Source organism: Ammospiza caudacuta, chromosome 5 (assembly GCF_027887145.1).
Source record: "Ammospiza caudacuta isolate bAmmCau1 chromosome 5, bAmmCau1.pri, whole genome shotgun sequence".
NCBI classification, from domain to species: Eukaryota; Metazoa; Chordata; class Aves; order Passeriformes; family Passerellidae; genus Ammospiza; species Ammospiza caudacuta.
In genome coordinates, this window is record NC_080597.1 from 18,546,816 (window position 1) to 18,573,736 (window position 26,921).

General features: G+C 43.2%; 3 protein-coding genes across 4 annotated transcripts in view; all 3 read right to left on the reverse strand.

The window, feature by feature from the left end:
• Positions 1-715: 715 nt before the first annotated feature.
• Positions 716-4,764, reverse strand: LOC131558374 (uncharacterized). 2 transcript variants are annotated; one of them, XM_058806036.1, is made up of 4 exons: positions 4,650-4,764; positions 3,837-4,144; positions 1,481-1,780; positions 716-921 (listed from the first exon to the last, which is right to left on the reverse strand). In XM_058806036.1, exons 1-4 carry the CDS (start codon positions 4,736-4,738, stop codon positions 896-898), a joined length of 723 nt encoding a protein of 240 aa, XP_058662019.1. In that variant the 5' UTR covers positions 4,739-4,764; the 3' UTR covers positions 716-895. The 2 variants fall into 2 exon arrangements, with proteins under 2 accessions (XP_058662019.1, XP_058662018.1); XM_058806035.1 differs by having other exon boundaries at positions 1,481-1,783.
• Positions 4,765-4,770: 6 nt separating this feature from the next.
• LOC131557866 (paired mesoderm homeobox protein 2-like) lies at positions 4,771-15,596 on the reverse strand. Its single transcript, XM_058805337.1, has 7 exons — positions 15,530-15,596; positions 12,519-13,133; positions 12,030-12,136; positions 11,776-11,894; positions 10,750-10,880; positions 4,840-4,914; positions 4,771-4,793 (listed from the first exon to the last, which is right to left on the reverse strand). The coding sequence occupies exons 1-7, from the start codon at positions 15,594-15,596 to the stop codon at positions 4,771-4,773; spliced, it is 1,137 nt and encodes a 378-aa protein (XP_058661320.1).
• A 3,892-nt stretch (positions 15,597-19,488) lies between these two features.
• Positions 19,489-26,921, reverse strand: part of ARHGEF5 (Rho guanine nucleotide exchange factor 5) — a 36,796-nt gene continuing 29,363 nt past the window's right edge. The window contains exons 7-15 of the mRNA XM_058804933.1: positions 26,077-26,229; positions 25,311-25,440; positions 24,308-24,382; positions 23,416-23,505; positions 22,946-23,100; positions 22,118-22,279; positions 21,672-21,742; positions 21,248-21,352; positions 19,489-21,041 (exon numbers count right to left, since the gene is read on the reverse strand). Coding sequence (XP_058660916.1) covers positions 20,887-21,041; positions 21,248-21,352; positions 21,672-21,742; positions 22,118-22,279; positions 22,946-23,100; positions 23,416-23,505; positions 24,308-24,382; positions 25,311-25,440; positions 26,077-26,229 — 1,096 coding nt within the window. The 3' untranslated portion in view covers positions 19,489-20,886. The remainder of the gene's footprint in view (positions 21,042-21,247; positions 21,353-21,671; positions 21,743-22,117; positions 22,280-22,945; positions 23,101-23,415; positions 23,506-24,307; positions 24,383-25,310; positions 25,441-26,076; positions 26,230-26,921) is intronic.

A 26,921-nucleotide genomic window follows, 5' to 3' on the forward strand; every position in this document is an offset into this window, starting at 1 on the left:
TGGCCCTCTTCCTACAACATGATGGTCCTTCCTCACAAGAACAGAGCCTGACATCCATTTTAGCCACTCATATTACACATCCTACAGATCCAGGTGGTTACAGCTCCTCTGGGAAGCACAATTCCTGGGGACTGCTCTCAGAGTGAACAATCTCTTCACTGGAGTCCTCTGCTGCTTACCAGTGATTTTAGAGAAAAAGATTAAATGTGTTCCAGGCAAAGCAGGAGCCAAGACTATCAAGCCAAATTCAAACAGATCAATTGAAATGGGATGCTAAAGCAATTAATAATAGACAGAGATCTAGTTACACTGCTAGCATTTACAGTTACAGTCTTGCTGCTGTTTATTGTTATAGATTTACAACAAAAATATTTTTTTTAGAAGTAGTTCAAAGCTAGCACCAAATGAGTGGTGGACTTCCAATGACACTTCTTTTGCGGTCTGGAGTCCTAGTTGCTAGTTTCTCCTCCTGTTTTGCATATATCTTATTCCTTCTGGTTTATCTTCCTGTGTATTCCAAGACAGCAGCCACACCTTCTGACACCTGCATGATCTGAAATTTTCACCCATGGGACTCTGGCTCCTGTCTCCTCTTTCCTATCTGAGGGCTGGTCAAGATTAGAATTTATTAGAATTTGTTAAGAAGGATAAAGACAGGAGATTTGCAAAAAAAAAAAAAAAAGACAGGGCAGGAACTCTGATTGAGTGAAATATCCCTGCTTCTTTCTTCAGCAAGAAAATAATCATGGCAACAAGAAAAAAAAAATACAACAAAAAAAATAAATTAAAAAGTGCATCTGTTGCAAATAATATTATCCTTGTCTCTTTTTGACTCTTGTTTTGCAGAGTTTAAAATAGCAATATTTCCTCTTCCTTTTTTTCTCAGAGTGCTGCTTCAGTCATAAGTTTCTTCTTCAGTTTCTGAAAAAAAACCCAGATTCATAAGAAAATGTGACACAAAATTACCTTGAATTTTCCAAATGTTTCATATCTCAAAATTAGATATGCATCCCCCACAAAGACACCCTTTCAAAGAATATTTATGGCATATATGACACCTTTCAACAATTCTAGAATAAGGTAATTCTGTTTCCAAGATAAAAGCCTGAGAATCCAAACAGAAAACCCTCCCTTCCCCTTCTCCCTTCTTGGTGAAGTCTTGCCTTGAAGAGAAGTGTTCATGCCTCCGGAAGTCTTAGAAATAATCAGTTCTGTCTAGCCATACAGCTCACAGCAGATGATTTCTGAGAAAATACAGAACTTTGCCACCTGTTTTACTGACTCTTCTGTCCCCATTTCAAAAAACAGATGGATCTAAGAACTAGGTATGAGATAGGTGTAACACCATGGGAACTGTCTCAGGCAGCAGCTAACAAAAAATATATGCCACAGTTTTCATCCTGCATTCAGGGGACCTACTGCTGCCTTGGAACTTTTTCCCCTCCTCCTTCCCCAAGAAAACATTTAGCTGATTACCAACCAGTCTCTCCTTTCTTGCTGCTCCTCTCTAAGTCCTCTTTTTCGGTGAGTGCTGCCAACTCTGCCTCTGTTTGGTAGCTCTGATAGGAACTTTGCTCTGGTGGTGTCACTCCCTTTTGTCTTCCAGTCTGTGGCATGAATTCCAGTACTGTTCTGTTGGGCACTTGAAGGAGATACGGCTCTGTGAAGTACTGCCCTCCTGCCATGCTAGAAAAAGTCATTTGGGAATGCAACTGATCGGAGAAAAGAGCTCCCTGCATGTAGGAATCACTCCAGGGCACAGCTGGATAGGCAGGGATATCTGCTGAGGGAAAAGCCACCAAGAAAAAAAGAATAATGAAAATAATATCTATGTAGTACAAGATGTGTGTGTCGTGCTTTACTCAGTGCAAACACAGCACTGCTGTGCAGCAGACATCACACACAGAGCTTTGCTATTTGCTATTTACACCACAGTGTATTTAACCAAAACATGGTTCTTAGGAAGAAAAGCTTACAAAGTTCATAGCATTGTTATAATCTAAAAAAAAAAAAAAAAAAAAATCCATGTCACTCAGCACTGATCCTGAGTGTATGTAATGACAGTAGAGATATCCCCCCAGTTTTTTTTTCCAGTCCCATTTTCCAAGTTAGTTCTGCCAGGCATAAGATGGATACCTAATCTTCACTTACATTTATAAAAGCTGCAAACCAGGAATGTTTTTGTTAATTAATATTCATAATTTAACTAAGCTGCTCACTTGCTTATGTGCTGATGTAAGACTCATAGGTGCGTCTGCACTGACAGACTGGTTTCCTGCCCTGCACTTTGGAATCCTGGAACCTTTTCAGAAAGAAATTCTTCCCTTGTGAGGGTGGTAAGGCACTGGAACTCAAAGGAGTTGTGGCTGCCTCATTCTTGGAAGTGTTCAAGGCCAGGCTGGATGGGGCTCTGAGCAACTTGGGATAGTGGAAAGTGTCCCTGTCCATAGCAAAGGGTTAGAACTGGATGAGCTTTAAGGTCTCTTCCAAACCAAGCCATTCCAGGATTCTATAATTCTGTGAACTTGGTCATCACTGCTGCATAACAGAAAAGCCATTCACTGCTGATTGTGCTCTGGACAAAAGTATGGAGTAAGAGAATATCAACCCTGCCTCTGTTCCTCTGACAACCTTCCAACTTCACCACCTTAAACCTTTACACATCCCTTGATGCTCATACAATATGCCCCAAGGAATGCAACACACACTTGGGCATCAAGCTAGAAACACATTTAATTTGACGCAGTCTGGGGCACAGCCCTCTCATTATTTCTGGCACTTCAGACTGAAAAACCACAGAAAATAATAATTATACCTTGGAACTAGAGCAGGCAAGCAGGGCCAAATGTGTTAGATAGCATGGGCACTACCAACATGTCCTGAACAATGTCAGCTCTGAAGAGTGGGGACGGGAGCCAGCTTGCAGCCTGATGTGAGTCAGACTGAGCTAGGCTTCCCTCCCTGACAAGGTCCACAGAACTAGTACAAAAACAGCAGCAGCATCTGTGGGCGAAAACTCTTTGTTCTCTCATGTCATAAGACAAGGGATGGAGCTTTTGGAGCACGACCTTAATTTAATAAACCTGTCAGTCTAAATGAATTAACTACAACAGTTTGTCATTTGATTATACTTGGGCTTGAATAACTTCAAAATACAAAGCCCAAACACAAAACAAGGAGATCATCAATGCCATTTTTACGTAGGAGTTTGGTCTTTTTGGTTTTTTTTTTCAGAAAATTATGCGGAAGTGCCTTCATCTCAGTGCTGTTGCAAATTCAAGTCAGAGGAAGAATCTATGTCCATAGTCTGTTGGCTCCTGTCTCCCTCTTCTTTTGCACTACCCTAAGATACATAACATGATTTCAGACTGGTTTCTGCAGAAGCCAAACAGAGATGGCTGTTTTTCCTCACTACCTCCAACTGTCCCATCTGCTGTGTACCTTTTCCACTTTGCACCCTTGACTTCCGCCACATGCAACAAAGGGATGTTCATGTACACAACAGGACACTCTTGGAAAACAAAAGTTACTTCTCCAGTCCAGCCAAAACCTCTGCACCATCTGACACATTCACATTTTATGCTCTTCCTGACATGTGCAGTCTGGGTAGTAACTTTTGATTCAAATGAACGGGTTACTCAGCACTTTAAAAAAAAACAAGCATACAAGGAAATTAGTGAGAGAAAGATGGGCACATCTATAGATTTGTGCAGGCATGTGGACCACTCCTTCTTTCTGTCACAGTCATTAGTGAACCCACTGATCATGCTGAATATTTCTGGGTATTATTTAGCAAATCCAGAGGAGGGAGATGCCAAAATAGTTCAGAAATTTACCTGAATTGTCACTTGGCTGCTGTGGCATGACTGGTGCCCCTGCGTGGTTTTGTACATAGCCTCGTGTGGCTCCATAGGTTATGGCTCCACTGTTGCCAGGTAAGTCAGGGAAAGCTGGATGGGACTCTAGGGGTGTTGGAGGAGGAAGGTGGTCACTGGAGAACATATTGCTGGCCAGGTGACCTTGGTGACACAACTGGGAGAGCTGATAGATTCCCCCCTGGCTGCTGTATTGACAGTAGGTGGCCTCCAGGTTGTCTGCAGGCTCCAGCTGCTCCAGACAAGGGCAGGAAGCTGGTGAACTGAAGCTGCAGAGAGCAAGGAGAGAGGCAACCCAGAGATTAAAGGAGGGTCAACAGCTACACCAACCTATCCAATTAACAACTGTTTTATTGCCAGCCCTTCCTCCCAAATGCCAGGCACAGGACAAGGGCAACAAAAGCCATTTGAGCAAAGTGCTTTCACAGCAGGGTTTTGAACAATGGGTATTAGTGGGAGAGTGGGGATTATCTTCCCACTCTCCAAAGCATGATCCAAAGCTTGAACATCCTCACTTTCACTTGACAGGCATGCAATTCTGAGACCACTCAGAGTACAGGTAGCACCTGTCTCATAGCAGGCACCCTGTCCTATTATGCACTTTATACAGCTTTTCATACTCCCTTTAAAGTATACCGTCACATCTGCCTCTCACTTTTCATTAATGCTCCCACCTAATTCCTCATCCCCTGTCCCACATTCACCCTTCCCAAGGCTTCTCCCAGGGGCTGCTTTTTTCATCTCTCTCTCAAAGACCCTCTCATCTGCCCCTACCCTTGATTCTGATCGCTGTAAGAGAAGGATTCCGTGGAGCCATTTTCCTGACTGGCCAAGCTGCATTCACTGCTGGGCGTGTCCAGCATCAGGGGAACAATGTGGCTGTGGGGGTCGAAGGCTAGGCTGAGCGGCAGGCTGGCCCTGCGGATGGGAGGAGGGCTGGGAAGATTAGGGAAGCATTCCATGCTGCTGGGATTGAAGTGCAGCGCCTTGCTCTGAACTTGTGCTTCACAGGGTGCCAACATTCCTACCATAAAGGAGGCTGTGAATAAAACAGACTGTCACACTGTGCCATCACACTGGGAATCTGCAGGAGCAAGCAGAGGAAATGACAAGAGGATCAGGACAGAAAAACAAGATGCCAGTGAAAGAGTGGATGTTATTTATGGGAATAAAAGTAAATGAGTACCAGCACTGCTGCTGAGAAGCAAAAGGGAGTAGTAGCAAGCTCTCTGGAACACAGAATGATGTTTATTGGTTAAATAAAATTACCTTTGTGATTTCTGTCTCTGCATACTATCTTTATCCAGCTCTCAAGAAGGCAGCCAAATGAAGCAAAGTACTTCTTGGAAAAGAGCCAGGAACAATGCCCAGTCATCTTCCATTTCTATTATCCTCTGGGAGAAGTGTGCTGCACAGATCGCCCTTTAGAAAAAATGAACTGTGCTTTGAAAGAAACAAAGCTATGCCTTTACAAATCCATTGTCTAGGCTGTTTTGAAACATATTTTCACTCTCGTTTTGGCCTCTGATGAATCATGCCAAAAACAAAAATTAAAAAAGTAGAAATGGCAGCTGAAGGTCCTTGGGAAAAAGAAGATGAGAGATGGGAAAGGAAACCAACACCTTTTTGTTGGTAGAATCTTGTTTGGTGACCTGTCTCCTCTGCTGGAAAAGGAGAGTGGAACAGTTTCCTACAGAACAGCCTCTGTGGAAAGACACAATAGAAGAAATGAAATTGACGATCAGAATCAGGTATGCTGGTGATCCAGAGTAACAATTATACACAAAGCTCAAGAAGCTTGGGCTTGGTGCAAGCAAATGAGTTTCTCTCTTATTATGGCAATTAACAAATGGTTTCTCTCTTCACAAATGCAGCCATCACCTGTGCAGGAAGGTGCAATGATTTCTCCAGTGTAGCTGAACCAGCTCAAGGATGAGGAACAGAAGAGAAAATATCACCAGCTGCCCAGGTGAAGCTCTCCCACACATTGCAGTTTTCAGGGAAAGTCTGCAGCTGCACTTCACTCTTACAGGCATAGAGAGTAACATCAAATGCACTCCACCAGGTGTGACTCAAAGGCCTTCAACACAAACCTAAACAGAAAGATGCCACAACAAGTATTAGCAGCCTTTAGAGAATTTTGGAATGCATTTCCAGAGAGCTGATGAGGAGCTTTCACTTCAACATCTTGCAGCACTGTTTCTCAGATTGCCCAGTGTGCTGGGCAGTTTTGTGTCTCTTAGTGTACCTTGCCACATTCTGTTTTTTCCCAACTCTCTTCAGCCATGGAGAGAAGGAATCAAATGTTTCAATGAAAACTTTTCAAGTTTTCAATAGCCCTGATTTTGGGCTCAGTCAGAAAACTGAAGTGAAATCTAGGATGGCATCTCTAAAGCATTTACATACTCAGGCAGTTCTCAGGGGTTTATTTTTTTTGTTTGATCACACTATTTATCCATGCCCGGCAGCATCTCAGGTGTACCTGTTACATTCCTGGGTTTTGGTTTAGGAACTGAAACTGAAGATCTCTTCTGATTTTTTAAACCCTTCTTTAGCACTGGTTGTCCTGACCACTGTGCCCCAGAATGCTCACACAAATGTTATGGAACAGCAGCCATGGGGGGCACAACTTACCTGAAAAGCACTCTATATCCAGGTAAAGCTCCAGTTCAGTAATGACAGCTGTTCTGCAGATGGCCCTGCTCTTCCTCTTGATGAACACAAGCAGCCCAGGAAATCACTTCTAAACCCATCTCCATACCTACTAAGAATAATTTAATTTTTTAAAAATATTTGCAACACTTAGTGCAGGTAATCTTTGTGGATCATGACAATAGGATCCCCAGGCAGTGAGACTGTGAGACAGCACCCTCAATCTCCAAAGAGCTGGTTCAGCCTTTTCTAAAGTCTCCTCTGCTTCTCTGTCCTTTCAAAGAGACACTGATATTTTGTCTTCTAAATAAAGTCACAAATGCAGTAAGAAGAAACAATTCCCAGAGAAGTCATATCTGCTGAATCCAGCATATCTACAGAAGATTCCAGAGTTGTTCCATGAAGAATTCTGACCCCTGGCTTGACATAATGCTTACATTGTACAATTCTGTGGCTCTTCCTGATGCTGATGTAGAGAGAGAGAGAACCTCAGAAGGCTTTCCAGTGAACATGGGAATGTAACAGTAGGATTTTTATTTCTTTCTTCCATTACTTCTGGGTTCTCAGTCCATGAGACAACCTTGGGAACTTTTGGAAAGCAATTTAATCATTTACACCTTCACATCTCAGAACCAGTCCTGGCACTACACTTGATTGACTTAACTCTAGAATGGTTATTCTGTTTGCAGCCTTTACTGGAACATCAAGGGCCATCACAAAGCTTTTGATAGGTTCATCCTCATCTTGAAATGATGAGAAAAAGAAATTTGTTCAACATTTGTTTGAAAGCTAGAGTCATATAAGTGAAGTCATTGGAGCTTGTAATTTATTTACTGTTCTTTGACAAGCCATATCCAGCTTCATCCAATTGCTTCCAAGATTTCCATTACAATCCCATTTCTGCCAGTGAATTTAATCACCTTGCTATCTGCTTAACAGAAGTACCTGCACAGGCTGGGCTCCTGACGGGTGTCCTGCAAAAACACCAATGGGGCAGAAAAATCCCCTCTCTACCAGAGGCACAGAAAGGAACTTTTTTTTCTAATGGGTAACTCTAAAGAAGACACAAGCCAATTAATCGCAGATACATATGTATCAGCAAGAAATCTCAGAAAACCAAGAGAAGCTTCAAATAATTGCCCAGCGTCTAAAAAAAAAGCCATTAATTGTAATCATGCTGTCTAGCAGAAGTGGAAAAAAAAACACCAGCAAAACATTTCTAAGATCAAAACAAGCTCAAAATTGAAGTTTTGAGTCACAAGAGGCTCTTATAGCAAGTAGTGTGGCTACTATATCTAAATCAGAAGCTGTAACTGCCAGCAAGGTAACACACATCTCAAATACAACTCACTGACATTTTAAATCAGCTTGTTTGGAGAACTGGTAAAAACAGTGGGACATTAAAAAAAAAAACAAGACAAGCCAAATCCACATAGAAAGAGTCAGAACTACTGGATAGAGCAAGGAAAAACAATGGAAATTGCAGCACTGAACACTCTACAAAGTCTCATGCACTTAAGTAGTTTTCTTGTCCTGCTGAATGTGTTTAAAAAGGAAAGCATCTGAATAGCCACTCCAACAGGTCACACTCTGTGGACCCAACTGTACCACAATGCAGAAATCCCAGAGGCTTTTGCTAAAACCATACATGAGCCATTTCCACAAGGGACACTATCAAGCAATTGGTTTTGCCTTGTAAATTGATAACCTTTTTCATTCATCTGTCTTCTCTTTTGTTTTACTCCTGTTAATTTGGATTTCATCCTATCCAAGTTTTGTCTCCTTCATTTTCTGAGATACCCTAATAAAGAAAACAGGCAATCCATGGATAGCCCTGCAGATCTCTCTTCTACAAGGATTCTCTACAAGTAATATCAGTGTTTTTCCCTCAGAGAGGACACTTTTTCTTCCTTACACATTGCACCAAGAATTCAGATAGGACCTTTCTTTCCTATCAGAAAGAATTGCTTGTGTTTTCCACATGGAGAGCTGCATCCCAGTGTGCAGATTCCCCAGAAAGAAATGCAAGCAGAGGACCCAGATCATGTCCCTAAATTAAACTTTATTTCTCTGACAGACATTATCCAACAGGGCAAATAGCTTCATGCTGAGAGAGAGCAGGTTTTCCTTGGGTATTAGAAGTTAACTCTTCCCTGTGAGGCCCTGGCTTATGTTGCCCAGGGAAGCTGTAGCTGCCCCATCCCTGGCAGTGTTCCAGGCCAGGATGGATGGGGCTCTGAGCAACTTGGATAGTAGAAGGTGTCCCTGCCCATGGCAGGAGGGATGGAATGAGATGATATTTAAGGTCCTTTCCAACCCAAACCATTCTGTGATTCCCTGATATTCTCTCCTGACTAAACAGTGTCTCAGCAGAGGTACTTTAGGAACCAGGAGAGGTTCCTAAAGCATAAAAATCAGAAGATATTTGGTTTGTTTCCTTTAAATGGTCTTGCAAAACCTTGGTTTCTATCCAATTAAATACAGGGCTCAACAGACTTCACCACTTCATCACCCTGAAAGCAGAATTACTCAAACATTTTGACCATATTTACTCTGTCGCAGAAGTGGGAAAACTGGAACTGACTGAATTACAGTTAAAAAGGTCATAGGATTGACTAAAGGAGTCCTTGCCTTGGGAGGATGACAGGCAAATTTAAATGACAGAAGTACTAGATTAGGTTATAAAGAAAGTATTTCAATTACATACTTTTAGCAACACAAAGAATTCTAAATTTCCAGTTGCTTTCTACCATACCAAAATATCTCTAAGGTAAAAGCACTACCAAAAATATTTGAGTAATTCTTGGAAAATAAGTTGCAAGAACTGGCTTTAATACTGACAACTAAATACCAATATATTTAGAATACAACGAGGGGACAGACATAATGGCATGAAATTCCAAATAATTAATTACACTGGGAAGCAGGAAAACACACACAGCAGTACCACGACAGCACATCTGCTTGGGATATCCATCCCTAAGAAAGTGGTGGAGTCCTCATCACTTTGGAAATCTTTTCATATTGCGCCAACTTGGAAACACAAATGTACCTAGGAAATGCTTTAGGGAGCACTCCTGACTCTAGGGAAGGCTCTTGAACTGCACACATCAATAAACAATTAGACAAATCCTCTCTCTTTCATTGCCATCAATCTTTTAACAGAGCTCGGGTAGAAAACTGGTTGAACAGCACACCCTACTGACTTAAAACTCCACTGCAACAATGATTAAATTCAACCTTCCACTTTGGAACTCAGGTACTCTCACTCCCTCAAGGTCTTGAACAATATGGAAACCTGCTCTGCCTGGAGAAGCCAAGGAAGTTCCTTTGGATGTTTTAAGATGTGGAGTAGCTGATAGAGCCTTTACAACACCAGCAGTTCACAGAGGCACCTTCCTTACGCAGCTCACGTGGTTCAGACTGTAACCAGAATGTTTCCATCTAAAGAATATGGGGAGTGTGTCTCTGCCAGGGAGAATATCAGAACCAGAACATTCCCCTCATCCTTTACAGCAGCAGGACCACTGTCAAACAGCTGTTATGGAAGAATGCCCTGCTCACTTAACCTTATGAAGTCGTATTCAGAATTCCTTGCTGGCTTCTGCTAGGACAGAAGCAAGAACTGCAAATCTGTCTCCAGAAATAGCACAGAGGCACCACCATGCTGGTAGATAACTGGTAGAGACTCAATCAGAAGTGAGCTGCCATACCTACAATCACAGAATCATTGGTAGAGACCTTAAGGACCACCTCATTCCACCCTTCTCCCATGGGTGGGGACAACTTTCACTATCCCAGGTTGCTCAGAGCCCCATGCAACCTGGCCTTGGACACTGCCAGGGATGTGGTATTCACAGCTACTCTGTGCCAGTGCCTCACCACCCTTGCAGGAAAGAATTTCTTCCTAATATCTAACCTAAATTTCCCCTCTTTCAGTTTGAAGCCATTCCCTCTTGTCCCACCACTACAGTGCCTGATGAAAAGTCCCTCTGCAGCTTCCCTGTAGGCCACTTCAAATACTAGAATGTTCCTCTGAGGTTTCCACAAAATTTTTTCTCCTTCAGGCAGAACAGTCCCAGCTTTCTCAGCCTGTGGAGTGACGTGCCACTTTTTGCACTGATGGCATAAGGCTCTGACATGGTCTTTCCTAAAGCCTTTGGGCACCTCCACCAGCTAATGCTGCAGCTGTGCAAAGCACACATGCTGGTCGGGGTCTCACCTGAGGCAGAGGTGGGTGATGCAGGGTGTGTGCTGAGCAGGCTGGAGGAGTTCTCAGCTCCAGGGTCTCCCAGCCTGTCAGGCTGGTCTCCAGCAGTGTCAGGCAATGGAGGCACAGGCAGAGGAGATGCCCTGCAGCAGACACAGAGGACAAGGCAGGGCATTATGAACAGTCATGCACTCTGTCAGACAAGGAGCAAATCCTACATCACCGGCAGATGCAAAGGGAAAGCCCTGTCTGACTACAAGTGCAAGGAATGCTGTATCAAGTGTCTTTGGGGAAGCAGCGCCAGGTCACTTGAATAGGAGAGGCAGCAGGAACAGTGCAATAAAGTAAGGTGCTCTCTAATCTTCCACTTTAATTTATCCTCTTCCACTTAATTTTTCCTCTTTTCATTCTGTTTTCTTCATAAGAAGACACTCCAGATTGCCATAAATACATCCCCATGGAGATTGATTTCTCTCTTCACACATTCACTATCCCTTGAAAGACCATCTACCCTCTTACATATTCCCTTTCCCCCCAATAATGTCCTCTGCTCACATATGAGCTGTTACCTTGGATTTTCTCAAAGAAGTCCATGGCTTTCTAAGATTGATCTAATCAAGCAGCATTTCCATCACCAAGTGAAAATCCATGGAAATGGAAAGTAGTGGTGGGAGAACTGGGTTAAAAGAATCCCCAAGCACACCCAAAGCACCTGGCTGATGCATTCACAGAAACTAAAAATGAAGAGATGATTCCATAAATTTTTCTACCTCATCCCTTGTTCTTTACATGATTTCAGCCAGAGCTATTTCAATTGTTTTAGTTCAAAATTAATTTGATTAATCTGTGTTACAGGTTAACCAAAAGGACTTTTAAGAGGGTTCATCACAATTTGCCCAGAAATCTGACAGGCTACCTAGGTCCAACTCAATGCTCAGCTGTTCACTGTTAAAAGGTGAAGGGGAAATGGCAAAAGAAAATATTTAATTGCTTCAGTATCAATTCTGGAAAAATGAGAAAACAGAGTAAGTTCCTTACCCATAGCCCTCTGATCCAAAGGGGACTGACAGAGCTGATGATGCTGGATATTTTCTGTTGCCTTTTATGCTCAACTTCTGCAATTTCCTCCACTTTGCCCTGCGATTCTGAAACCAGACCTGAAAAATGGGAAGAAAGGAACACATTCAGGGAAGAAACCATCTACACATGGAGACAATGACAGTGTCCCAGTCCCTGCCCATCCCTTTTCTGCACAGAATCCACAGGCAGCACTGTCCCCCAGCAGGCATTACCAGGATACGCTGTGGTGTCACACCAACCACAGCTGCAATCTCTCTCCTCTTCTCATTGTCAGGATAGTGGTCTTCCTGGAACATCTTCTCCAGCTCTTCTAGCTGTTCTAGAAATGATGCATTGTCCAAAGAGAGAGATGGGAAGTATGTGACAAGAAAATAAGAAAAAAAATTAAAAAGAGAGGGAAACAGGAAAAAAAAAATAGAACATTTTTATTATACTAGAAATACATGAGTAACAAACAATTTTTTAAAAATAAACAAAAATAAACAAAAATCTTCTTCAGCTGTTTCAAAAGCAAAGAGCATTGCCAGTGATGCTTCAAATGAAAGACACTCAGCAACCTTTATTAGTGGAGGTCTTCACACACCTAATGGTGTGGAGTGCAACGCAATACCAGTTAGAGCACATCAGCACTGGGAAGGGAACACCAAGTGCCACTGGCGCTGCAAATGTCACTGTGTGCCAGTGTGTGCCCTGGGATCTACCTGCACTATAGAAGGTGCGGGGTTTCTTCTTGACAGGTAAGGATTTTTTTCTCTTGGCCACATCACAGCTGCCTCTGGACTCCAGGACTGAAGAGGAATTCTGAGCTGCAGTCCTGGCTGGAGTACCTTCGGATTGGTGAGGGGCCAGGCTGATCTCCTCCTGCCTGCAGGCAGCTCCAGCCACTCCACTGGATGCTGGCTTAGTTTTTCCCTTCTTCGCCTCCTTTTCAATCTCAGCAGGGCAGTAACTCCCAGAGTGCTCTTGTGACCCTGACTGACCTGTGGGCTTCTGTGCTAATCCAACCTTTGTGTCACCGCAGAAATCCAATGGTTGCTCATACACCAAGGCAAAGTCATGCTGGCTATCAAGGACAACAGAGCCTTTGGAAGATGACCCAGTTGCCTGCAGGGTGCTGCATCCCTCATCTTCTTCCACCTCCTTTACAGAGCTATTCCTGTCTTCTATTCCCAAGTTGTCCTCAACCATTTCTTGTTGGACTGTGCCTGGGAATGCAGGTAGCACACTGCTCTCTGCACCACGGTCACCAACAGCATCAGCATCCACCACAAGGTGCTCTGTATTCAGCAACATGTTCTCCCTCTCATCCTGGCATTCTGCAAAGCAAAAATGAGGGAAAAAAATCCAAACCCCACCCCACATGCCCATTGCCTAAGCTGGATGTGCCTGGATCAGGAGTTTTAGTTCTGGGGTTAGGGAAAGACCACACAACAAAACCCAACAGTGACAAGAGAGCTCAGAATAAAGACAGGTGCTGCCAGGAAAGGACAGCAAAGAAGCTGATATGGTCAATATGGAGATATTCAAACGTGTGATGAGAAAAGCCTCATTTTAAAAGCAAACTATAAACTATAGAAGAGGGTAATTCCAGACACGACACAGAAATTAAAGGGAAGGTTGCATATTACAAATACAGTTGTGGGAAAACAGCTTCGGGGATAATACAGGTCTCCGGAACAAGCAACAGAACAAAAATCAATGACCTGACAAGATTCCATCACCTTATTAAAATGAGCAGAAGAAAGACAGAAGCAAAATTCTGGTCCACTTTGTCAGCAGGGATTACCTGACAAACATCATCACTTTTTTATTTTTATAGAGTTCTATCATACCAAAGCTTGCCAAGCAAAAAAACATTAATTGTACAAACTTCTAATAATTGCCTTAAATTAATTCTCTGTAGCTTCAGTCACACTTCTGAATAAAAGATTTACGAGATAGGGAGTGAAATAGGGGGATAAGGACAAAATTGGGTACAGAAGTCCAACAAAGTTTAACAAAAACCCCAAACTGTGTTACAATAAGAAAGACTAAATAGTAGAAGACAGGTCAGAAAGAACACAGCAAGAGAAATAATTAAAATAGGCAACAGAATAATACAGAAGCCTTATACTTTCCCAGCTGGCACATACATTTCCAAATAAAAAGTTCCAAAAATCTCCCAAGCGGCTCAGAATGTGTAAGTCTGTGTGATTTCTGCTACTTTTTTTTTTTTTTAGAGTGATTATTTCATATGAATAGGAAGTAGAATAATAAATCCAAACCCATGTAGTTGCCTTTGTCTGGAGAGAAGAAAGTTTGAGCAGGCTGTTGGCAGCATATGACAACACAGAAACTTGATAGTTTAATTTTTTAGGGAAAAAGATAAAAATAATTTCATTTCACTGTGCTCTGCTTTTGATATGTATTAGTGCAATGCCAAAATAAAGGATTTGCTTCTGCCTCAATGTCTCTTTCAGAAACAACTGCTGATCAAGGAAGAGACCCACAATTCCAAGCAGACCAGAGAAACTTCACAGAAATATGAGGGGATGGCAGGCTACTCCAAGAGCATCTAATTTGCTTTTTATAGGATTAAGAGAACCAAATTAGTTGCAGGGGAAAGAAACAGAAGCAGGAAACTATGCAGCTATAATAATTTGATCTTCTTAAGCAGCAACTAGTTTCTACTGCATATAATATCCTGATGGGGAGAGTCAAGAAGTGAATGAGGAAGAAGAGGTCTCTGGTCCATATAATTAATTTTTCCACCATCTTCCTGGTTATATCTGAGCTTATCTCACTCATTATGTGAGGGGGTGAATAAAAAGTATTTTCACATTATTTGAGAAGGGTTTTTACTTGTTTCTATGCAAACCCCAGTATATGTTTACATCACAAGCGTCCAAGTCTTATGTGGGCACCTGGGAGTTTCATATTCTTTACAGAAATAGACCTCCAAGTGAAAGTAAACTGCTCTGCTTTATTTCTAGAACAGATAACAAAAATCTCACAACCATTTGGGACTGCCAAGGAAAAGAGCTGAAATGAAAACCAAGTTTGGAGAGAAAGATGGGCCTTCCTGGTAACAAAGGGAGTTATAAAACCACTCCTTTCTCCCGTAATTCAGAGACCAGAATGAACATCACTTTGTCCCACTTTTAGAAAAATAGAACGTTAAGGAGAAGGGAAGTTAACGAGTGGGTGTTCAGGAATAGGTAGTCTAGAACACGTGGTGCGCTTGCAGCAAGTCAAGCCCCCTTTTCTATCTCACAGCCACCTCCTTAGACATTCCTCGAGAAAAGCCAATTGCATCCGCAAGGTTTTTAGGGTTGTTTGGGGCATTTGGTATAAAGCCACCTGAACACACACACGGCAGGGGAAAAGGAACAGCCTCAGAGGTACCTCCACACAAAGAGGGGGAAAACTGGACAGCGAGGAAGGTGCAAATGAGAAACCCCGAAGTAGCGGGAGCCGCTCGGTATGACACAAAGAAAAGACTCCCTGCCCCCAGCCAGGTGCTTTTACTAGCAGGGAACACGAGGGCCAGGGAATCCATCATTCCCAGCCGCGGGGCCTAGGACGTGGAAGGCTAATGAGTGCCCAGATAACATCGCTGAGGAGCGATTATCCTCCCCCGAGGTTGCTCATTAGGCTCATTGCCCGGTGCCCCCCCCGGTTAATCAGGCGAGCCGGTATCACTCATCCCCCCTGCCCTCATCCACACCCTTACCGTAGCCCATTCCAAGCCCTCTGGCCGCCCGCTCCTCCGGCTGCTGCTCCTCGTCCGCCTCGTCCATGCCGGCTTCGTGGCGGGCCCGCTCCGACCCAGCCCGGTTAATGCCCCCGCCCGGCCGCCCGTCCTGCCCGGCCCCGGCCGCCTCATCAGGGCCACCTGGGCACAGCGGGGGAGACCGCCCCACCCCTCCCCCCTCGACGGGAAGAACGCTGGGCCCCTGTTCTCCACACGGAGGGAACGGGAGTGTTCTAGCCTTGGTGAGGATATCGGGAAGAATGCTCCCCGTGTGGAGCTGGCTGAAATATCGCCGTGTGCACTTTGGTGTTGCAAAACTCGCTACCCGTGGATGGAGGGGACTTCGTTGTCAGGCCTGCTAGACCTAGTTCTGCGTTCCTCAGTACGAGGACAGTGAGCTACTGGACAGGGTCCAGCGAAAGGAAACCAAGATGATGCGGGGTCTGGAATGTTAAAATGAGAGAGACTGCAGGGGCAGGGTCTGTTCTGGCTGCGGAAGACTGGGAAGGGATCTTGTAATCCATATAAATAATCTTTAATAAGTGGCATGAGGATGGTGCCAGACTCTTTTCAGTTGTGGCCAGCGACAGGACAAGGAGCAATAGTGTGAAAAACGCATGTATTTTATGATTGGCTTTTCGCAAATATTAAAATGAATATTATATGTGATGTGTTAGAAAGTAATGCTGTATTAATTCTCCTAAGTACTGTGTTAAATATAGTTTTAGGTTATAAAAATTGTTAAAATAGAAACTATGCTATGTAACATGCTTTATTTAACAGATAGGGCTTGCAGCGAGATAGCAGCCACAGGACACCTAAATCTTTCAGAGAAAGGGAATTTATTGCCTTCTTGTCAGAAGAAACTAACTTCTCCCTGCCTTGGAGGCGCTGTTAGGATTAGAAGGAAGAAGTTGACAATGACCAGACGGAATCCTGTGTTTGAATGGAATTTATGCATCATGTATGAAGTGTATGAATATGCAACGGGCTATTGTTTTTAAGGGTTAATCCTTTGTTAGCAGGGGTCCTTTTTCGGGCTCGTGATGCCCAGAAAAAAGTACCCGGACCTCCATAACTCTTTGATTTTATTGTCTCATATTGCCTTAATTCAATTTGTCCAAATTGTTATTACTTTAATTGTGTTACAATTTTTTTTAACCATTTTATTACTATTAAACTTTTAAAAATTTTAAAAACTAATGATTGGCGTTTTTCACAAATAGCCATGAACTAAACCACAAAAAGTTTAATCTCAACATGAGGAAGACCTTTTTTTCCGTAGAGAATGGCAGAGCACTGGAGCAGCTGCCTAGGGAGGGAATGGAGTCTCCCTCTCTGGGGACATTCCTAACTCATCTGGATGCGTTCCTGTATTACCCGCTCTGGATGATCCTGACTAGACCATCTCTAGAGATGCTTCCCAGCCCTAAGAATTCTGTGATTGTGTTCTTTTCCGGTGGCCTGACAGGAACACATTTTTTTTAGGTGTCCAGCAGCTTCTAGTTCTTCAGCAGCTGGGGGCTGCAAGGAACAAATGGCACTTCCTGACTTTTGAGTGCTATAATTTGTGTCCTTTCAATGCTTAACAATTCTTACTAAAAAGAAGGCTCCTAAGAGACCAGCACCAGGCAGTGCTTGCATGAAGAATGAGACATACGTCCTGATGCACCAAAACACAACATCCTTCATCCTCCTCCTGTTTATTGGCTCATCATCGTGTTGCTGGCACAGCACTGTTCTCCTCCTGACTCAAAATTCCTGTCTTCATTTCAAGGTTTACTTTTGGCTTCTAAAGCCTTGCTTCTGCACATGCTTTCACCTGAATCGTTTCATCAGGTTAAATGAGTGTAAGCTGAAAGATCTGTGCCAACATTTTGGAGCCAGTATAATTGGTTTAACAGTGCACCTGGTTCAGCCATCAGCTACAAGAAGTTGGGACTAAAATGGCATTTAATTTGTTAACAGGATTCAGCTGACAAGACACATCTTGGAGGGTCATGGGATCTCTTCAATATTAGAAAACAATGCAAATACAAAAAAACACTATCTGCTTTAAAAGTTGTTTCTGAGCAAGGTTGTTTATTTACTGAACTCTGGTCCTAATATCACCTTTTTTGTGAAAATAATTACTTAGGAAAATGCTTTCATTTATTTTCCTTGAGGAAGGACCATCACAGATCTCCAGCACTAGAAGTTTTGGGGGTTTTTTTGAGCTATACATATATGTATGTAGATATGTATGTATATATACACACCACATATATTAAACTATATGTATTTTAAACTGCTTTTTATGGAAAATGTCAGCAGTCATAAAATTTGGTTTTCAGACATACACCCTGACTTCTCAGCTTCTCAACAAAACTTTTTAAATGCAGCTCATGCTTGTACTTCATTGCTGTCCTTTTCACAAAAAGAAAATAGTGTAACTGCCCTCTGAGTGTCGTCTTTAATTTTTTCTTTTTTTCAGAAATCCTGAATTTGTTTTGTCCAGATACACTTTGTGTCAGTCTCCACAGGTTCCCGGGGAAGATACAGTGCCACCCCTCACAGAATCTTTGTGAGTAGCAGGAAAGTGTTGGGATTTGCATGACATACCCTATGCTTCTGTTTAATACTTATTTTCTGGTAAATCAGGTAATCCATATTAGATAATGTGGGGAGAAATTTTGGCACAATTAAGACTGTCATAGGATACGGTAAGCATTCCATTAACTTGATTCCTGTATTGTGAATGTGCAGTTGGGAGGGATATTGTACTAGTTTGATTAAGTTTGTACAAATCAAAGATATGTCAATCAGTTTCAGTGTAGATTTGTTTATGGATTTTGGTGGCAGGATGGTGCTGGGGCTAAAAGTTTAACTAAATAGTGAGACGTTGAGGCCTGTCTGAAATGTAAGAAATGAAAGTAACCAGGGTATAAGCACTTGTTCTTAGAAGCGAAAGCTGACCTTTAAATGCTCCTCAACATATAAAGGCCTGACATCAGGAAATAAAGGCTGTGACAGGGACAAGTTAACCTTTGATCCAACTAGTTAAAAAGAGTACAGAAGTGCTGTCAGTTATGACAACAGTACCCTTGAAGATTCCTATGTCAAGTGGAATTTTAACAACATATGGACTTAAGCATAGAAACCACTTTGGGAGGCTCTAATGAACAATCTGCCTGCTTGCTTTCCAGAGCAGAGTTTGAAAGAGTAAAGAACCTGAGGTGTTGAACAAGATGACTTCTAATTTAGAATGGGAATATATATGGCTGGCTCCTCCTGGATGAAGCTGAAGTGGATGTGGAATGCCTCGACTGCCTGTGTGAGGTGACCTTACACAGCTGAAGTGATCCCATGGCAGCATTTTATGTCCCACCTGAGACACTGACAATCCTGGGGACTTGGAACTGCATAAATTCATGACAGCTTGGGACAAGCAGGCATTTGGGATATATGAATATTCTGGGTCTTGTGGAGGATTATAACCCTTCTTGTGTGAGTCTGAGGTAGAGCTCTGCTTTGGCTCTTAGCTTGGGAACAGCTACAGTCCTTCTGGGGGAAATGTGTTAGCAGATTGTTGTCTGACCATAGACTAAAAGTTGAATAACTGGGTCCTGTCCTTCTGCTCTAGTGGGCTGAACTCCCATTTTCTTAGTTCATCCCTTCAGCTTACCTTCAGTTATGGATGACTAACACCACTGTGGAAGAGCTGCAGCATCAGCTCTCTAGGGCTGGGGATAACACTGAAGAACCTTAAGGCTGGATAAACCCAGCTTTCATCACTGCCTCTGCTAAAGAGAACTGTTTGTACTTAACAGTCACTTAGAAAGGAAAATTATAGCAAAAAAATACTGCATGTATATTCAGTAAATTGAATTACTTACATTTGAGAGGAAAACCTAAATAACAAGGCAAGCAGAAAGCTTTTTAACTGGAGAAGTGCATGAGTTTATTAGGACTAAAAGCAAGTTTTCTTTTAATCCAGCAACAATTATTGATATAAATAGGCCATAATAAGCTATTCTACATTCAATGTAAATGGGATTTAAAGGCAGAATGTTACAGAGACAGAAAGCTGGAGATACAAAGGTAACTAATTCTTCAAATATATTAAACGCAAGAGGCTACACGTGGTTTTCTTTGGTGTACTGATTCTTAAACTTGATCTTGCATTGACTGAACTGAACACTTGAACACAAAAACAGTATTTTACACTTGAAGGCATATCCTCAAACAGACAGGTTCTGCACAAATGCATGTAAACTGGACTTAAAACCAGAGTCCTTAAAAAGAACAAAGACCCTGGTGCACATTTTGCCTTTATCTACAGTGGCTAAATATCTCAGTGTTCTCCATAAGTGTGCAAAATGGTGCATGCAATACCACATCAGCAATCAGAGTCGGAGCAGCAGTAAAGTGCCACTTCATTGCATGTGCCTAGTTCCTGGTTATTTTGTACAGGGCATTTACCAACACAAAATACAAATCTTTGTCAAAAGTCACTGATCTTCCAAGGGGAGACCGAGTAAAAAAAAGGTCAGTTCAAATGGCTTGGTGGGATGCTTGTTCAGAAGAGAGGTGACCTTTTGGAAGCAGATTTCTCAGCATGATACTTCTTATGTGGGGGAAATCATCATTGTAGCTTCTAAAAACTGCTTAATTCCAATGGATTTTGTAATGCTGTCAAGGACTCTTAACAGCATTTGGGTACAATGCTCTTGTACCCAAATGCTGTTATTTGCCTATCTAAACCCCTGTAGACTTGCATGATCTAAAACATAAATTGCCCTAAATGGAAATTACACTATGGAGGTCAACGCCATGCAGGTATCCAGAGGATATTCAAATGGAATATTCTCTTCAGCTCTGTTGTGCTTTGCACTTAGCACCTTCCTTCTCAGGAACTTGAAGCTCTCAGGCTGCTAATACTAGTGAATTTAGCCTCACAACATGCAGTGAGGTAGGTAAGTTTACCCCCATTTTGCAGATGGCAAAACTGAGGCAGAACTCTGAAGTGACTTTCATAAAGTCCCACAACTTGTCAGTGGCAAAACCAGGAATATGTTTTCAGAAGTCCAGACCCCAGACCTCTGTCTGATTTAAGTCCCTCCCTGCTACCACAAAGCAAGCAATACATGCAACCTTTATCCCTCCTCTTGCTGCTGTAGTTCTGCTGACACAGAGGAAGTTTTTCGTGATTGAATTCCCACTTTCTTTAGCAAAAAGCACCTGGTCCTGTCAAAGTGCTTTGTATTATGCTCTTCACAAAGGCATTTCTTCTGAGGCACGGTAGAAAAGCCATGGTTTCCCCATGGCAGGGAGACTGTACAGGTCCAAACAGAGCCTTATTTCTTGCAGAAGACCTGCTGCTTGGCATTCTTCACCCGTTGCTCCTCCTTCAGGTTCTTCTGCCGCACGTGTTTGCTGGAGATGTTTTCCACGTGTTCCGAGGGGAACCAGCCTCTCTCCCGATCTGAGAGTTTTACTCCTTCTATCCACCCTGTGGTGTGGGGAAAAGCACAACATGAGGCAAAAGTCACATGTTTTTTTCATTGTTTCCCATAAAAAAGCCCCCTGCAAAAAGACCCTAAAAGCAAAGGAGAAGATTCTCTTTCAGCTTCCAAATAAAGCATACTGAAGAAGATGAAGAATCCCTCTGCCCTCTCAATCCTACAGTTTAAGACAGGCACTGCTCATTCTGCTCACCGTCATTGCTGTACTGCATAACCATGATGATATCTGCCTTCTCCAAAGCCAGCTCATCATTTTCCCGAGCCTTGTATGTCTTTATGCACTGAACTTGTGGTGCATCTGAAGGGGAGGAAAGATCACATTGATATCTCGGAAAGCAACAGTAAACCTGTGGGCATCAGCTTCAGAGGAGGTGGAGAATAAGGAGCTGCCCAAATAAAAAGCCGAGAACTGGAAGGGACATTGCAGGTCTTCATCTAAAATGACACATTAAAACATGTACAATAACTGGCAGCACCCAGCACTGAGGGAAAGCCCATGAGTATGTTCTTTACTACAAAACCCCAAGTATTCTGCTTTGGAATCCTTCTGGGGTACCCACCTAACAGTGCCTGTGAGCCAGCCCACCCCCCTTGCTGTAGCAGCAGAGCAGTCTCACCAGGGCATTCCAGGAGGTCCAGTTCTCCCCGCGGAGGTGCCAAAGCAGAGATCCACCTCAGCTTCTCACTGCTGGAAAACAGCACAGAATAGGTATCAGCATTCAGTGTCAGGGACAACAGTCTGGTGACTGAAATGGGGTGAAGTGGAGGGGTGTTTGCTCACACAAAGGGAAGCTGAGAAAGGAGGTGGGAAAAGGCAGAAGTTCCCATTTTTGGAGGCTGATGGTATGACATAATGTGGTAGTCCTGTATGTGCAGCTATGATGAGAGAGGGGCAGGTGTTTCACAAGGAAATAATTATAGCAAGAGGATGCTTTTCAAGACTTCTGCTTAGCAGCTACATTTGGTATTTCAGCATTTGAATAGCTGAGGGACAATCATCAGGCTACCAGGAGGTGTCTGGCCATGGTAACAGGATATACCACAGGTAAACTTGAGCTCTTACTGTGTCTCTGTCCGGAACAAGAACTCCACTCTTTTCCCCTGGTTATTCTGAAGCAGAAAGAGACGGAACAGATTCTTGTTTGCCCCGTGGAGTTTCATCTCGCACTTCTCGCCGCGCACGTACGAGAAAGCAGCGTGGTCAAACACAACGAAACGTCCACCCCTGCAGGTCAACAGGAGGAACAAAACAAGGTGAGAGTTTTAAGGTGATGAGGGTTACATAGTGAGTTACATAGTCTGCAGGAAAGCAAAAAGCTTTTAGTAAGTCTTCATCTGCTTCACACATCCTAAGCAGTGCTCTTGTTAGAAGTCTCAGAAGACCAAAGAAAAGAGAGAAGAGATTTAATGAAAAGGGTAGAAATACTAAGCTCTGTCCTGTCAGATTTTTTTTGGTAGCTTACAGCTTAAAAACAAACCCACCACCCTCAAAACCCCAACACAACTAACCAACAACTCTCTTGACAAACCAGTGATTTGCACATTCACTAGTCCTCATACTGTGCTTTAGGAAGAAATTATTTACCAAGTAAAACTAGAATAAATGGTTATTGTTCAAGTATTTCACATTGTAGAGATGCAAAGGCAGAATCAAAGTGTTTTGCTAGGGACCACAAGATATGTTTTTGTATTACAATATGTAATTAAGCACTGGGACTATCAATTTCCACATACTTTCATGATACTTACATCAAGTTGGGACAGGAGAGTGACTTGACAAAGACTGCCACTTGCTGGCAGGCAGAGGGAAAGGACTCTGTCACCAAAGCACAGACCCCGAAAGAGACAGGTATTTTAGAAGGGGCAGCAAGAATTGTGTTGAAGCACTCACTCCTTGGGCCGAGACAGGAGCAGACAGTCATTGAAAAGGTGCAGGTAGATGGGCCGGGTTGTGACTTTCCATTTTGGACTCAGGTTGTTGAAGTCCAGTGCTGTCAACTCACCACACTTCACAAGTCGCCTCGACTGTGAGATGAGTGGGAATATCTGCAAGACAAAAATAAATATATATGCACAAGAAGAAGGTCCCTGTGAGTTTTGGATTTGCATTTTTGCCTTTCTCTTGAGGAATTGTGCTTTCAGTTCTCCAGCTGGAGAGGTGTAAGTCATGGCAGGCACCTTCATGAGAAGCCTGATATTAATGATTGGTCAAGGGAAACACTGATGAAGAGGTGGCCTGCAGAGGATGCTCTGGTTCAACAGCTCTGTGCTCTCTCTGAGAGGAGAACAAAAAGTGGTTTTGTGGGGAAAGACAGAAAATACATTAGACTAGAGCAAGGCCCAGGGAATGGGTGAGCTCACCTTACACTCGAATTCAATCTTCTGGCTGAGGTAGATCAGCTCTTCAGTGCTCTTCATGCGCTGGACATTCTCATTGCAATCCTTGATGAGCTGCAGAGGAAAACAGATAAGCAGTGAGGTGGGAGCAGAACTGCATGGTGGGATCAGTACTACTCCCAGGAGCCCCTCGGGTGTCAGCATAAGTGACAATTCCTTAGGCATCCTCCTGCAAAAAAAGTATATATTACAATCAGAGAATACTCTCAGTTAGAAGAGGCACACGAGGATCATTGAGCCCAACTCCTGGCCCTGCACAAACACTCCAATAATCTCACCCTGTGCCTGAGTGCATTGTCCAAATGTTCTTGGAGCTCTGGCAGCCTTGGGGCTGTGACCATTCCCTGGGGACCCTGTTCAGTGCCCCATGACTCTGTGGGGGAGGAACTTTTGCCTGATATCCAACCTAACCCTCCCCTGACACAGCTCCAGCCATTCCCTTGGGTCCTGTCCTTGGTCACACAGAGCAGAGATCAGGGCCTGCCTCTCCTCTTCCCCTTATGACGAAGCTGCAGAACTGCTGTGAGATCTGGTCTCAGTCTCCTCCAGCTGAACAGACATCAGCCACTCCTTTTGTTTTCACCTCCAAGCCCTTCACCATCCTGGTGGCTCTCCTTTGGAAAGTCAAATCATCACTAGACAGAACAATCCACCTTATGAAGCTGTACAAATTTTAGATAACGATTTGTCCTAGAGAACTTTAAACCTTGACTCTATAATAAACAGGATAAGAGGAAGGGATGCAACAGAGTAATGCTGTGGGGTTTTTTAAAGCAAGATTTTCTTGCAGGGACAAGGGTGGGAGTTGATTAATTAGAGACAAAGGTAAGGCTGCAGAAAGGGTAGGCACTTTTACCTTTTCAAGTGCATCATAGGCCTGCGTTGCTTGCACTTCCTCCACAGACCCAGGCTGAGTTCTTTTCAGGATATTCTGTGTGAGAAAAGATGATTTTCACGATGCAAACAGGGAAAGGTGGACATTACCACCACTGAAGAGTACAATAAAAAGTAAAGCAGAAGTAGCTGATGACATGTGGAGACAAGAAAGCCAAAAAATTGAGACGCAGAATGTCACTGTTAAGTCATACTGACCAGTAATTCCTGTAAATCTATATTGTATTAATTATCACATAGAAGTTATATGGCATAGGAAGCAACCACTAGCTAAACCACAAATGGATGTATGAACAGAATAGACTTGTTGTTTTCTCCTGGTAAAAAGAAGCTCAAATAATCAAAAAGAAGAAATTCATAGAAAGAACTCAAAATTAATTCTTTAGGGACTGGCTGGTTCCCTGTCTGGATGGCTCTTTATTAGTCAAAATTGCAGGCAAAGCATAGATGCAGACTGCCTTCCAGAGGGCAGCCAAGGAAACCTTGCTTTGTTTTCCTAGCAGAAAGCCAGAAAGTTCAATGAAATGAAAATCAGCATTTTCTGAGAAGACTCCATTAATTCTTTCTTGGGGTACAATTAAAGTAGCGTCACAACAAAGCCCTAAATGATTCACAAATAGCAATGCCTCACACAGTGCCACATCCATCATTTCCTGAACACCTCCAGGGATGAGGACTGCATCATGTCCCCAGACAGCCCCCAACCCAACACTTCCAAACTCATTCTGGGAAGAAATTCCTCCTGATGTCCAACCTGAACCTTCCCTAATACAGCTTGAGGCCTTTTCCTCTTACCCTGTCACTTGTTGCCTGGGAGCAGAGCCTAACCTCCTGGGACTATCCTGTCAGGGAGTTGTGCAGAGACACAAGGTCCCCCCTGAGCCTCCTTTTCTCCAACTCCCTCAGCTGCTTCCAAACACAGCTTGAGGGAAACTTGAGGGAAGGCAGAGAATCACCACAGTTACCTGTAGGAGGAGTTTGAGTCGAGTGATGCGCTGGAAGGGCAGGATGAGGAAGGATTTAAGCGAGAGGCGCTGGCACACTGGATCGCTTTCCAGTCTCTCCAGGACTTGCTGGAACCCTGCATTTCCATTTCTGTGGGAGCGGCAAAGAAAAAAAAAGACATCCAGGCATCAGAGTAAATAAATAACCTTCCTAGTATCAGATTTCAGGGAATGCTGGAGTACTCCCAACAGTCAGGTTTTGTCCCTGGGGCAAGAAATGTCAAGAAACTTCACCACTCTGCTGCTGAAGAGCAACTATGGGTTTCTAACAGCTAGAGGATGACAGTACAGCTGTTATTATCTCTATCCTCTTTCCACAGCTCTCTGGAGTAAAAGCCAGAAGTAACATCTACATTTCAACTCCCCCTATCAGCGGTGCTGCTTTCATGGGGACAGTGGTAGTTTGCACTCTGGTTCTCAGTGATCAAGACTGAAAACCATAATCCAGGATGGTCATTTTTGCTCTCTTCAGTAGAGGGCAGACAGAGAACAGCCTGCAACAAGATCAGATATTACACGTTATTTTTCCCTCCAATGATATGGGAGAGAAGCCTGCAGGAGCTCTGTCCTGCTGTCCCAAATGCCATTGAACTGAGGAAGGTTCTTCTGGGGGGTGTAGCAAGAGCACTGCTCAACAGCCTTTTCCTGCAGTATTGCCCATCATTTGAAAGAGCAGGAAGCTATTCATGGAAGAGGGAGAAGGGTGCAGCAAATGAGAAAAACTTACAGTAATCTCTGGAAGGTTTGCTCCTGATATGTCTGGTTTGTCACATATGGCAGATACACCCGGCGGAAGTCAGGGGCATGCTTCAGAGCCACGTCACACACACGGAAGGTGAACATGTCCTCTTCAAATTTCTCCTCCAAGTCAAAGAGGAAACTGCAGCACATGCATGTGGTGCCAAGAAATGAGAGGGAAATATCAGTATCGTTTAGTCTTCTAAAACCCTGACAGCCCACACAAGCACAAAACGGCTCTTTAGGTCTAGGGAGAGTGTAATGTCTGGATAATGACAATATAGGCTTTGTATGAGCAAAGAAAAAGCAGAGGCAAAAGACCTCTATTCTTGAGAGGTCATGCTTCTACAGGCATAGTCAGGAAACAGCTGAAAACTAAGACCTTACCAGAACAATCTTGCGAATAGAAATAGAAAAGGTAGCAGCAAACCTTACCAGCTTAGTAATTTATGTAGTCAAGCCTTGCAGGAGGAAAAGCAAAACAGAATCCTACAACATACAGAATTCCTGGCATGTGGGGTCATGTCCACATTTCATGAATTACGCTCTATTGATTCACATTAGTTTCTGTCAGGTGATGATTGTAACTTACTCTTTTTCCTTTTTTACCCCACTTTTCATCAGGGCTCATGCAGCTGCCCCTTTTGTCTTGTATTGGGCAGGAGCTGGTTTGGGTTGAAGTCTAGTTAGTCAAGTTCAATTGTAGTTGAAAGCAGTAGCACAAGGCTACATTACCATTGTGATCCCCTGCAGTGAGCTCTGTGCACAACTAAGCCGTAATATCTGGGATTTAACACCAGAATTCACACTGCCTTGTCACATAAAAAGGTGAAT

Coding starts and splice junctions, on each gene's coding strand:
- LOC131558374 (XM_058806035.1), bottom strand. CDS start 4,738: ATGCTGGACACGCCCAGCAGTGAATGCAGCTTGGCCAGTCAGGAAAAT. Junction 4,145..4,649: donor TACAGCGATCAGAATCAAGG/GTAGGGGCAGAT, acceptor TGCTCTCTGCAG/CTTCAGTTCACCAGCTTCCT. Junction 922..1,480: donor CAGCAAGAAAGGAGAGACTG/GTTGGTAATCAG, acceptor GTTTTTTTTCAG/AAACTGAAGAAGAAACTTAT.
- LOC131557866 (XM_058805337.1), bottom strand. CDS start 15,596: ATGGACGAGGCGGACGAGGAGCAGCAGCCGGAGGAGCGGGCGGCCAGA. Junction 4,915..10,749: donor ATCACCCACCTCTGCCTCAG/GTGAGACCCCGA, acceptor TTTTATTCACAG/CCTCCTTTATGGTAGGAATG. Junction 4,794..4,839: donor GCTGCACTTCAATCCCAGCA/GCATGGAATGCT, acceptor TCCCATCCGCAG/GGCCAGCCTGCCGCTCAGCC.